General features: G+C 38.8%; 1 protein-coding gene across 1 annotated transcript; it reads left to right on the top strand.

Moving 5' to 3' along the window:
* The first annotated feature begins 685 nt into the window (after window positions 1-685).
* Window positions 686-7,218, top strand: LOC124959098 (olfactory receptor 1020-like). Its single transcript, XM_047517740.1, has 3 exons — window positions 686-931; window positions 3,865-3,988; window positions 6,260-7,218. Exons 1-3 carry the CDS (start codon window positions 686-688, stop codon window positions 7,216-7,218), a joined length of 1,329 nt encoding a protein of 442 aa, XP_047373696.1.
* Window positions 7,219-13,321: the final 6,103 nt, after the last annotated feature.

The following is a 13,321-nucleotide window of genomic DNA, read 5'->3' as shown; positions in this document are numbered from 1 at the left end:
TCTCTCCCCAGGACTGCAGATCCTGAGGGCTGGCCCCCTGTGATACTGGTTGGTGGAACTGCGGGAGGGGGGTTTAGCGGGCCAAGGAGGCTGCTGGTGGTGGTAAGGGTCTGGGAGCATAAGGGAGAGGGGGAAGATGTCTTCCTCTGGAGTGCCTCCTTGGAAAATTTCAGGCTTAGGAGCAGAAGGGATTCTGGTGGAAGGGTCTGTCTTGGTGAATTCCAGGATCCTAACCTGTTGAGGTAAGAAAGGTTTAAGCCAGGGAGGAGGGTTTTCAATGAGGTCCCTCCAAACTGCAATGTAAGACACTTGGTTTAGGTGAACAGTGAGAGGCTTGAAAATGATGTCTTCAGTGGCCTTGACGATGGCCAAGTCAAAGGTGCCTTCTGGAGGCCACCTGACATTAAAAGTTGACCATTCTGTCCTGCAAAAGGAAATGAGTTTAGACTTTTCAACCACAAGAGAAAGGTTACATGCTCTGGTTTCCACATCCTTATCATGAGATATTATTAAGTCCAACGGAGAAGAGGCTGACTGTCCCATAGAGTCCATCACGGTCATACACACACAGATACTAATAAACAAAGACAACAGAGGACACTTCGAACACAAGCCGCAAATTTGCCTCTCTTAGATGTAAGAATGAATGAAAAACCAAAATGACGGCTTGGGGCCACCCCACCGTATGACAGAAAAGACCGAAGTTGAGGCCCTCCATCCTCACTGCTGGGACTGGAAGACGTTCCAGTCCCCTGTGACCATGGTTGTCCAGCGCATCTGCTCTAACCCTTTACGGTCACACAGATTACAGATAGCAGATGGGCGCCCAGGAAATGAAAGGAAAGGAATACACATAAAACACTTACTGACCGGTCGAGGATCCTCCAGGTTAGGGTCCATGGGGTTGAGGATCCCTGACGAGCCCCCAGATGTAAGGCCCAAGTTGATGAGATTCCCAAAGACCACCAGGGAGCCAGAGTCCTATGCAAGCGCAAAAGGACCAGTTTATTCAAGCAGCTGCTTGGACACTCGACACAGACCCGCTTAGCAGTCAATGCCAAGTACCCCAAGCACAAATTTACAAGCTGTTTTATACACTTCAGACAAAGGACTCAGTTTCTCTTTTACAATTGGAGGGTGTTGTGTCCTTGTTTGCATATCAGGATACGTTTTGGCTGCCAAGTTTTAGTCATCATAGTAACCACTGGTCTATATGAGGTCAGCAGTGAGGTCAGTTTGACCGGAGTGGGGGGGGGGATCCCCCGTGACCCCTAGCAACAGCCTAAATTAGCTGCCAAGGTCATCCTGTTATCTAGCTAGACTGACTTCAGTTCATCTGCAGCTTTTCATTTTTAACCCCTTTTTAGCATCACCAGCTCTGGCAACTTTTTAGGTTAACTCATTGGGGCCTTACAATCGGAATTATTTGTTTTTTTGTTTTGTTTTGTTTTGTTTTGTTTTTTAGTAACACTTCATTTTTTGCCAATTATGTTTCAAACTCTGTATTGATAGTTTATCGTACTTTCACTGAAAGGGATCAATAAAGCAAACAAACACTGGAAGTTGAGATTTAACCAAAATCGTGCAAATATATCTCTTCTGAACTGCTGGAGATAAAGTCATGTTTTGAGTATTTCAGTTCTTCATTTATTGCAAAATTCATTAATTAAATGAAACTGAAAGAAATTAATCTTCTCAAAGTAGCCTAAATAAAATAAATCATTATTAGATATTGATCAATTCATGAGCCCCTTATACAGAAGATGTACTTGGAGGATGGAGTTTCTTGTGCATCTCAGTCTTGGTTATGGGAACTGATAACTATTTCTTACTCTGGAGAGTGGGCAAGAGTTTGTTAGGGTAAAGGAAAATGGTTGATTTTCTACATATACTTGATGCCGCAATTCACAATCCATTATTCTGTCTCTAGACTGACCTGAGTCATTAGAAATGAAAGTGCTTAAGTACAGAGAGACTTGTGAAATAGGCAGTCTCATAATCTTGATTCCACAGACCTAGGATTCTAACCTCAAAACAGGCCTATTCTCTCATCCTTCCCCTTGTGTCTCTTCCACTTAGCTCCCTGGATATTTCCCAGGTAGCCTAAGGTCTCATGTGTAGACAGCCTCCATAAAGAGCAGGTCCAGAGGAACAGTGAAACTGCAATTTTGAGCACTCTTTCAATTCTTCCAAGGGATCTTCTCAGGGGAGACATAGGTGGTTGCATAATGGTGGTTAGGAACTTGGGACTCGAAATTCATTCTCCTCTGGGTTCATGTACCCCAAGGGTAGAGGAGAGAAATTTGAAGGGGATGTGATTTCCTTAATTTCAGAGGGGAAGAGTGAGTAGATTACAATGAGGAAACCTAAGGAACAAAGTCCCCAGAGACCAAAGAACAAGAAATATATCCTTCTTCAATGTTAGGATGTGTACTCTGGAGTCTCTTCCTAAGACTCTGTAACTGGAAATAACTGAATTGTAGCTGCACTGCAGAGATAAACTTTATATTTTGAAAGGTACTTTATCCTGATATAATTATTTGGAGTATTTATATTTACAAAGAAGTGAAAATTTAAAAAAAGACTCCACCACTGCTGAATGCAAAGTAGTTTCAGGTTTTTCAACATATGTAATGCACCGTCTCTAAGTCCATTCTCTTTTCCTCCTGGTTACTTTGGGACCTTAAGGGTGAACATCTTCTCCAAGAAGGACTCATGTGTTTGTTTGTTTGATTTCTTTTAGTGAATTTAGGCATAGAAGAGGAACAAGCAAAGAAATAAAATAACAGTCAAGCAGTTTCAAAAGGTAAGCAAAGATATTAAGAGTCCTAATCATTTAACTTACTCATCTTGAGAAAAATTCATTATGCTGATCATTTTCTTAGTCATCGTTTAGCCCAAAGTTCCTAAAGCACTGAGTGTCTCAGAAAGTATGCTTAATAATGTTACATTCATTTTTATTGATAAGAGATTTTTAGGTCATTAGGATAAATATGAGCAGGAGCAAATAGTATGATGGATATGAATTTTTCACCCACTAGAAATACCTCAGAAAATCTTATTTTCAGAAAATCTTTGAAATGTAAAACCCAGAGTAATTCTCTGTGGGCTAGAAGATTGGTTAAAAATCTCAACAGCGTGAGGGAAAATATCACAGACAAATAAGAAATATATTTGTCAGAATTATGAGCAGATGGAAGCATGTAATTCACACCATGAATGTAAAACAAATCATATTTTGCTAATAATGCATATTAATAAACATGAGTTCTAAGAAAGACAATTTTTAGCAAATATATTTATAATTTCTCACCAGAAGATATGACTTTTTAATGTGATTAAGTGTATTTTGGTCTATTATTGACACTGAAAATTACACCATCAAGAGTCCTATGTATTAATGCTCAAACTATTATTAACAACAATTCTAAATGATCTCTAATATTAAGGACCTGAGACTTACACTGACTGAGTATAAATTTAGCCTCCATTAGTCTAACTTCATGATTCTCCACAAGTTAATCTTTCACACTTTACTTATCCATTCTGTAAAAGGAGAAAATAACATTGCCTGCTCTATAGGATTTAAATAAAATAATACAAGAAAAATAGCACAGTGCGTATTAAAGTACAAGAAATCATCAAACAAAAACCTTTAACAAGTTTAATACTAGTTATTTTCACCCATCATTACTTTATTAGTATGGCTAAGACATTTTAGGTGTTTTATTTTTTTACTATTTTTGTTAGATTTATATCCTCACAGATTCTTCCTGTTTGGGGAATAAAAGGGGAAAAAATCTGCTTTTTTTGGTTTGTTTGTTTTGTTGTTGTTTTTTTTTTTTTTTTAATTTAATTCTGGAGGTGCTGCTCTTGAAGTTCAAATACCAAGATCAGTCCAAGGACCAGTATAATTCCAGCAGCTCGTCAGTCTTTGGCAAGAGCATCAAGAGTTCAAAGCCAGCCTCAGCAACAGAGAAGGCACCGAGTAACTCAGTGAGGCCCTCTCTCTAAATAAAATACAAAAAAAAAAAAAAAAAAAAAAAAAAAAAAACAGAGCCGGGGATGTGGCTCAGTGGTTGACTATCCCTTAGTTTAATCCCCACTACCCAAAAACTAAAAAAATAAAATATCACTCCAAGGAAGAACATCTAGTCTGGATATTGCTGCCAAAGAAATTCAGAAATAAGCAACGTAATGTTGACAAAAGAACAAATATTTTACCTTATTTCATTTTTGGTGTTGAGGATAGAACCTAGGGTCTTGTGTATGCCATGCAAGTTCTCCATCTTTGAAATGCATCCCCAGACCCAAAGCAAGTATGTTGGCATTAAGAGACCTGTGTGGCAGCTAAGGATTCACTTCTGGGTAGCTGAGAACTCCTTAACTTGCTCACCTCATTTAAACAGACCATCTGTCTTAATACTTTGGGATATTACTTACCTCTTTCACTGATTTGTGGTCAAGGTCAGTTAAAATAAAAGGTGCAATGACACTGAAAATGTTACCCTGTGAAAAGACGAGGTTTTGTGTGGCTTATACTATTGAGCACATCTCAGTGGAAACTAGGTTGAGTAAAGCATCAGGAGCCACTTCTTATATGGCTGTCTCCACACTTGGGGTGTCAGCTCCTGCCCAATCTTCCCCCCACCTGGGTTCCGAGGACTCTTTGTCTCCAATATGAGAAAAGTATTGAGTATTATTGGACCCATGTATTAATTTTAGACAGTAGTAACCAACCTCTTTCTCTAGCTGATATATGATTTAGTACTTCATCTTACTTTCTGAGCCATATCTTGTATGACTCTCCTGGCACAATTATATCTATTGTTTAAAAATCTGAGGTCATTAAAGAGGCGCAAGTTTGATTCAAAGAACTGCAGAAAAGTTTCATCAATAGACATTATCCAAAATTATACTTAGAAGATCTATGCTGGGTATTGCTGTTAAGCTTTTATTTTTGTCCAATATCTGGTTTCATTATAATTTGCAAGAAATCAGTCTAATTTCCATTAGAATAACCTGGTGTCTGATTATTCCCCTAATTTAATATAGTGACTAGAAAGTTTTGTGTATGACTTCTGGTGTTTTCTAATTCTGCTGGCTTGTTAAAATTACTTTTAATTAAATTCATTTTTAACTAATAGATAAAAACAAAAGAAAATGCATATTAATTGGGTATCATGCTAAGGATTTGGCTCAGTGGTAGAGTCCTTGCCTAGTATGCATGAGGCCCCTGGGTTCAATTGCCAGCACCACACACACACACACACAAAAGATTGTTTAATTTGATATCATGATATTTTCAAATGATCCTATTTTATAATGCTTAAATCAGGTTAAACACATCTAGCTCTTCAAACATATACTTTAATATGATTAAAATATTGTTTTCTATATTTTTGAGATGTAGAATAGCTGATCATTATCTACACTCACCTTACCCTGCCATAGGTTCTGTTCAGATCCTGTGAAATTGATTGTTAGGAGGTTTCCTTGTTTTGGTTACTATAATAATTTTCATTATGGATTTCTCTTCATTCTTATAATCTGATTTTCTAATTACTGAAGTGAATTCTTAAAATCCTAAAATTTTAACTGACTCCTTTTTGATTTGCACATGCTTACTCTGGAAAGTTAGGGTAACATTGGAACCATATTGGCTATATGAGATAGACTTTATTTCTTTATGGCCATAAAATTTTAAAGCACCTCCTTCCTTGAGATCAAGCTATTTGCCTTCCTTGTAACCATTAATTAATATTGCTAAATTTCAACATATTTAATTAATTCTCTTTGTAATGAAAAGGAGCATTCAGTGTTCTAAATTTATTCTGTCCTCTTTCTCCAGAAGTTGTACATAGAGAATGTATCAATTTATCATTAAATTTAATTAAATTACCATAAATAATAAGTACAGTTATCTCTTAAGATTGCTTAATCAACTGGACCCATGCCCAGGTACGTGCCTGTAATCCCAGCAGCTCTGGAGGGTGAAGCAGGAATACTGCAAGTTCAAAGCCAAAATACAATCATAATTACTGAGTACTAGCTACTTGTCTCAGGGTGGTTAGTAGGCCACACACCTAGTATCAAGATCCAGGATTTTTACTTGACAACAGGTAGAACATACTGTTTTACTGTGCTCTTTACTTTTCCCTCTTCCTTTAGAATCTATATAAGGCATTGAAATACTTTTACAGATCTGTCATATAATCATCCGACCAAATACAGTGTCCCATCTTCTCTCTTATTGCAGTTCAGGTGATCATACTCATGAAAGAGATCCAGAGAAGAAATCTTACAGAAGTGACAGAATTTGTCCTCTTGGGACTCTCAGACAATCCCCACCTGCAAGGTGTCCTCTTTGCATTGTTTCTGTCCATCTACGTGGCAACCATGGTGGGTAATCTGGGCATGATGGCATTGATCAAGATGGATCCTCACCTCCACACCCCCATGTACTTCTTTCTCAGCAGCCTGTCCTTTGTTGATGCCTCTTACTCTTCTTCCGTCACACCTAAGATGCTGGTGAACCTCGTGGCTGCGGACAAGTCCATTTCTTTTAATGGGTGTGCTGCCCAGTTCTACTTCTTTGGCTCCTTCCTGGGAACTGAGTGCTTCCTGCTGGCCATGATGGCATATGATCGCTATGCAGCCATTTGGAACCCCCTGCTCTACCCAGTTCTCATGTCTGGGAGAATTTGTTTCTCGTTAGTGGGTACTTGCTTCCTTGCAGGTTTTGGAAATGCAGCCATCCACACAGGGATGACTTTCAGGTTGTCCTTTTGTGGCTCTAACAGGATCAACCACTTCTACTGTGACACCCCGCCCCTGCTCAAACTCTCTTGCTCGGACACCCACATCAATGGCATTGTGATCATGGTTTTCTCCAGTTTTAATGTCGTCAGCTGTGTTGTGACTGTTCTCATTTCCTACCTGTGCATCCTCATTGCCATACTGAAGATGCATTCAGTAGAGGGAAGGCGCAAAGCCTTTTCCACCTGTGCCTCCCACCTTGTGGCGGTCACCATTTTCTTTGGGACCATTCTCTTCATGTATTTGCGACCCACATCCAGCTACTCAATGGAGCAGGACAAGGTTGTCTCTGTGTTTTATACAGTAATCATTCCCATGCTAAATCCCCTCATCTACAGTTTGAAAAATAGAGATGTGAAGGAGGCCATGAAAAAGATCTTACAGAAACACATACTGTAAGTTCATGTTACTGACGCTCATTTTATGTAGAAGAAATATATATTCATATTAATTTTATTGGCTAAGTATTTATGCTCTTTCTCTGTGTTCAAATAGATGATGTAAAACGAGGTATACTTCTTAATCTTCTAGTGACTTAAGTGTGTCTACATGGGCCCATCAGATGTATCAACACATTGGATGAATGTGGTGACTGGTAAAAATATCAAAACACTTGGAATTGGTTGACTTGAACCCAGTTTCAATTTCATTATTTAGTTTTCCCAATCTTGGATTTATCATATAGCATTCATGGTTTGCGTTGGATTTAAGACAAACAGTCCCTAAGTGAGATATTTATATGCAGAAAGTTTACTGGACAGCATTCTCAGGAACAATACCTGTATTGGGAGGGAAGCAGGACTGGCCTAAAGAAGGCGAATTATCATAACCTGCAGAAGAGGCTCAGTCACTCTCATAAGGAGTGCTGGAGCTGAGTTGGTCCATCACAGCCGTGTGAAACTTGCCCAGTTTAGGATGTGAGTTACTGAGAAGGAGGGTATACAATCTTGGGAAAGACAATTCCTTTCTGCAGAGGAAATTCTAACAGCAGAAGTCAGATGTGAACTTTCCAGCTGATAAAACACCTGGAAACTGTAATAGTAAATGCTTGAACTATGAAAGGTACCCCTGGGTAGTGCTAGAGTCTTTACTACAAATCATAACTCATGTGGGAGGATTCCAAATAAGGTACACAAGAGTCTAGTCATGTATTATAAGCATACCAGAATCCCAAAAATAAGAGGGGATTAATCTACTAACCTTGTGAATTAAATAGAATATTTGAAAGGGTGGATATCAATGCACTTGAACTTTTTGCTTCTACTCCTTCTAAAGTTTTGTGTAGTTTTCAATAAATATCAGCAAAATTAAATGGCCTGCTACTTATTTTAGTTGGGTGGGTGAGAATCATTGCTGGAGCAATGGGACCACACTACATCATCTATTTGAACACAGAGACAGAGCAAAAATAATTAGCAAATAACATTAAAATAAAAATATATATCTTCTACATAACAAGTTGAGATGGCAAGTCAAAGAAGATATAAGTAATGATTTGGAAACATCTCATGAAAATTCACCCCTGAAAAATTTGCTGGAGTCCACAAAGGAGCTATCATCTCATCCTGACCACCATGAGCAGTCCTCTCATTTCTCCACAATTTAACCAAGGCTTCTCTTAAACATATCTTAAATGTTCTCATGATTCTCAGCATTCTTACTTTCTCCTCTATTCTGGTTAATAGGCCATAACATCCATCTTTCAACTTATTTTTGTTCATCATTCTAAGGTAATTCACACTTCATTACTATCCATCATCACATTTAATGCTCAATTTCTTCATTACACTGTTGAGATTCCATGGTCCATCATGGAAGGACTTGCTTTCAATCACTCCCAGTTCCAAGGTTCTACTTTCCCTCTTTTCTACTCATCTTAATAAATACCAACCCAGGAAAGTTTCTTTTTTTTTTTTAACTGTGTCCTCTACTGAATCTGCCTTCTTCTGTTGAGAGCAGGGTGGTATCTGTGCTGCTAACTGTCTCAAGGACAAACAGGACTGCTGGGCCCCTGTGCTTACCAAGGTTGTTAAGAGATATTTGTCCGAGGAATGTGCGATTGCCTGGAGACCTTATCTGTCAAGGACAGGAGCGGGGCTTAGCCCCGACTCATCTCCTGCATAGTTCACCCCTTCCCTCCTCCCTTCTTCCACTAGGACCGTTCAGTTCTGGCAGGACCCAATGAGAATCAAATAGATTGGCCGGACCCAACCAGAGGAGGACTAATGTTTAGCTGTTCAAATGTTAACCAATTAAAGAACACTGTAAAACTGCTTGCCTTTCATTATAAAAACCCTGCAAACGAGGGCTCGGGGCCTCTCTTAGCGTCATCGGTTAAGGACGCAGAGGACCAGGCTCAAGCTTGCTAATAAATGACTCTTTGTTGCTTGCATTGATCGTGGTCTCTGGTGGTCTTTGCGGGATCTCGAGCCTTTGGGCACAACATATGGGGGCTCGTCCGGGATGCCCCAAGCCCACCCAGACACCTGATCATAGAGTCATAAGTGACACCTTCGGCCGGTGAGTAAGGCATTGCCGTGAGTTTTCTGGTCTGGATTGCCTGCAGGTTCTGGTTCTGGGCTGGCATAGTCCTGGCGGACGCGCTATAGGACCCCAGCAGGGTCTCAGGAGATGTCCCCTCGACCCGTCGGGCGACTTTGTTGCATCTGGTGACTCTGTCACATCTGGGAAGCTTCTGTGCTGCATTCGGGCGACTTGTCGCATCTGGTGACTCTGTCACATCTGGACAGCTTCTGTGCTGCATCTGGGCAGCTTCTGTGCTGCATTCAGGTGACTTGTCGCATCCGGTGACTCTGTCACATCTGGGCTTCTTCTGTGCTGCATCTGGGCATCTTCTGTGCTGCATCTGGGCAGCTTCTGTGCTGCATTCGGGTGACTCTGTCGCATCTGGTGACTCTCACATCTGGGAAGCTTCTGTGCTGCATCTGGGCAGCTTCTGTGCTGCATTTGGGCAACTGTCGCATCTGGTGACTCTCACATCTGGGCAGCTTCTGTGCTGTGTCTGGGCAGCTTCTATGCTGCATCTGGGTGACTCTGTCACATCTGGTGACTCTCACATCTGGGAAGCTTCTATGCTGCAATTGGGTGACTTTGTCGCATCTGGGTAACTCTTTGTCCCATTTGGGCATTGTGTTGCATCTGGACAACTCTTTGACACTATCGGAAATTGTTTGTTTTTGTTGACAAAGTACCAGCTAGCCAATTTTTGATTTAGTGTGCTACGTATCTGTCTGTTTGTGTATTGTACTATATGGTCTTTACTCTCGCCTTCTATTAAATTCTTCATTGTGTTAATTCGATCTTAGGCTTAGGGATACTCATTGCAGGGTACTTTACAGTCCTTCTCCTTATTCCTGAGAGATTTGTTTACTCCAATCCCCCTAGGCAGAGAGTTCAGCAGCTCCATTCCTCAAAAGTAGTAAGAAATAATGTTTTGTGATTTTGTGCATTCAAACCTAACCTGATTTCTCAACCAGGAAGAAAAAGGGTTAAAAAGCCCTAGGTGATCCCTCCCTCCCCCCTGCCTGGCCTTGCTAAAGCCTGCATTGGAATGTAAACTGCAGCAGTCTCAGCAGGAAAGGAGGGTAACCTGAAGAAAAGAAAAAAAAAAAAAAAGGTGTCCATTTTAAACTCCTGGGCTGCTACACAGAACTAACTCATTCTCTAGGATTCTTGTTTTGTTTTGTTTTTCTCTAATGCTGTATTTTTGAGCTCATAATTTTGATCCTGCATACCTAGGTTAATGATTTTTTTTTTGATCAGTTCTATTTTTATTCAACTAGAGTTTTTGAACATCTGTTACATTGCAATGGAGATTCACCTATGAAGTTATAAGGCCTTTGATTTTGTATTATTTGTATGTCGTGCTAATGTCATGTTTTGTCTGTATCAAAACTGAGCGCTCCTAAAATTAAAATTTAAAAATGGATCCAAATACTTTTATTCATGTGATTTAAAAGGGTTCAATTTAAATTGGGTAAACTAATAAAAGTAAAATGTCTTTAGAAATAACTCGCAAGTCTCTAGGTGTCAAACTAATGGAATGTTGATGTTAAACAATGTCTAATATCAATTGTTTCTAGGACTTTTCTTCAACAGGAAAGAGACAGCAAATACTGTTCAGGACACTTGTCTGATATCTCGGTTTTTACAGAATAAGTGAATTAGAGTTAACAGGTATGGGATTACTCAAATGTGTTTGTTGGTGACATCTGATTAATTTGCAAAGTTAAAATGCTCATTGTTAAATAACATCAAGTACTTTTAACTCCGTAAATTACATGGGGTAACATACTTAAACATTATTGGTGTTTTCATAGGTTGGTAAATTAAAAAGGGTTTAAAATTGCTTTGTGTCATTACTAAAAACAAGGTTATTAAGAGTTATGTTCTAACAGATAAAACCTCAACTCGGAGGGTGAGCGTTCCATCTGCTCCCTTACCACTTCCCCCTGCTCCCCCCCAGTTCTGCAAAGCTCCAAGGAGCTCTTAGATTTGGATTTAGAGCTACTGTCTCCCCTTTCACTGTGTTTCAGTTAGAGTACTATAAACCACAAAGTATTTTATCTTGTTAAATCAGAGTAATTTGTCTAAATTCAAAAATTTCATAAGAGTTGTTTCAGAATGTGGACAAAAAGGGGTCAACAGATAGGAAAGAGAAAAGAAAATGTTTCTGGGTAAGAAAGTGCCTGTGTGATGGAATACATGAAAGTACTAAGTAAGTGCTAAGAAAGTCTGTGTGTAAGTAAAGGGCAAGTTTCAACAAGTCTGTGTGTAACTAAGTTGGTTGTATGTATGTGAGACAGCTAAAGCTATTTAAGGTTTTTCCTAAGGTGAAATACTAATGTTCTGATATAAGCCAAAGTTTAATCTATATGGTAAAATGACATGGTAAAATAACAAGGATTTCTTAGAAACAGTAATTTACTCTTAACTTTGTGTCTATTAAGTTTTATTCTTTAAAACAATTAGTCTTAAAATTGGGGTTTATACAATTATGGTTAAACAACTGTCAAGAGTATTGTACTATGTTACAGAGTCTAAATTTTTCTTTAAAAACTGAATTTAGTAAGATTAAAGTGTCAAGGTAATTGTGAAATGGTCACTCCTTGTATATTAAATGTATTCATATTTTCCAGGTATACAAGTTTTTAAAGCAGGAAATTTGTTAAGCTGCTATTCTCCAGAATAAACTTGTCTGTACGGGTAATATTAAACTTAAAGAGTACATTTTATTGGGGATTTATTTCTATCATTTAATGTTCTATTATGGGACATATTATCAGTAAGGTATATGTAAAATTGGTTACTTATTTCACTGAGATAAAAATTTAAATGTAAATGTATATCTAAGAGTTAGTGACAGCCTGATTTGTTTAAAGGTTCATATTGTAGAAGGTGAAAGCATTTTGCTACACAAAAGAAAAGTTAAAAGCTCTCTTAGCCTTTCTTTGATTGATTCCTGTTCTGGATATAATGTTAGACTGTGTTAACTAATGTTCATATGGACTCAGAAATCAATATATGTAAACATCTTAAAATGACATTTAAGAAAGAGTATAATGCACAATAGCAAAAATGGGACAACAATGACTGAGATTGGGGTCCCTGACTTCATGACTATAGCATGCCTGGTGCCTGGGAGTGCTCCTGTGTAGGAGCACAAGATGCCAAACTGCTGTGGCAGTAGCCTCCCTGGGGAGGCTCTGTACAGGAGTCCTATCAGCTCTTACATTGATCTCAGGCACACAGCTCTTGGGCAGAAAGAAATTCTTTTGCTAGATAACCAGTGTTTCATCAGTTCCCTTCTCTAGTTCCTGCCCACCTTACAGTAACTTTGGACAGTGGACTTCTTTGAGAGCTACACGGAGTTCCTAACATTGCACTTTGCAGTTGTGGGAAAAAGTTATGTAGATGTTCTATTCTCTGTAACTCTCCTGAAAACAAAGAAAACAAAGAATAATGCTTACATAGTCTTTAACCTAATAATAAGACAAGTATAAATGTTGCTAACATAACTCTTTAGATCTGCATTTCCATCAGAGAACAGAGCTCCATCTGATCTCAGCTTAATCTTCAAAATCTGTGTTTATAAACCTTTATTTTCTAATACTCCTTTGACCCTCACTGAACTTGAAAATTTGGTCATGCTGGTCATGGCAAAAGGCACAAAAATTAGCTTTAGGATTAGAACATTTTACTTAAGACTTGTGAAGAGCCCTGCCTTACCTGAGATAAGGCTCTGCCTCACCCTGCTACATGTTAGAATGACTCCAAAGTAAGCCAGACTTTAACTCATTTAAAGTTGTGCTCAAAAGTTTGATGTTTGTTGTAAAGATTACTGTGATCTCAAACAGGGTATATAATGTAAATTCAGCCAAAATTCAAGATAACTATTATACAAGTTAATATGTTTTTACTCTTGCTAATTTCATTTTGTAAAACTGTTGCCTGTTACTGTTTTGCAGAAGGAGCTGCTTCC

This window comes from Sciurus carolinensis, chromosome 11 (assembly GCF_902686445.1).
Source record: "Sciurus carolinensis chromosome 11, mSciCar1.2, whole genome shotgun sequence".
Lineage (NCBI taxonomy): Eukaryota > Metazoa > Chordata > Mammalia > Rodentia > Sciuridae > Sciurus > Sciurus carolinensis.
Note: the sequence above shows the minus strand (reverse complement) of the source record. Positions and strands in the feature narration are given on the sequence as shown.

Excerpts from the sequence above, each read along its gene's own strand:
- LOC124959098 (XM_047517740.1), top strand. The coding sequence starts at position 686 with ATGACAGAAAAGACCGAAGTTGAGGCCCTCCATCCTCACTGCTGGGAC. Across the intron at positions 932-3,864 it reads TCCCTGACGAGCCCCCAGAT|GTGCTGCTCTTGAAGTTCAA; the intron begins GTAAGGCCCAAG and ends TTAATTCTGGAG. Across the intron at positions 3,989-6,259 it reads AGCAACAGAGAAGGCACCGA|TTCAGGTGATCATACTCATG; the intron begins GTAACTCAGTGA and ends CTCTTATTGCAG.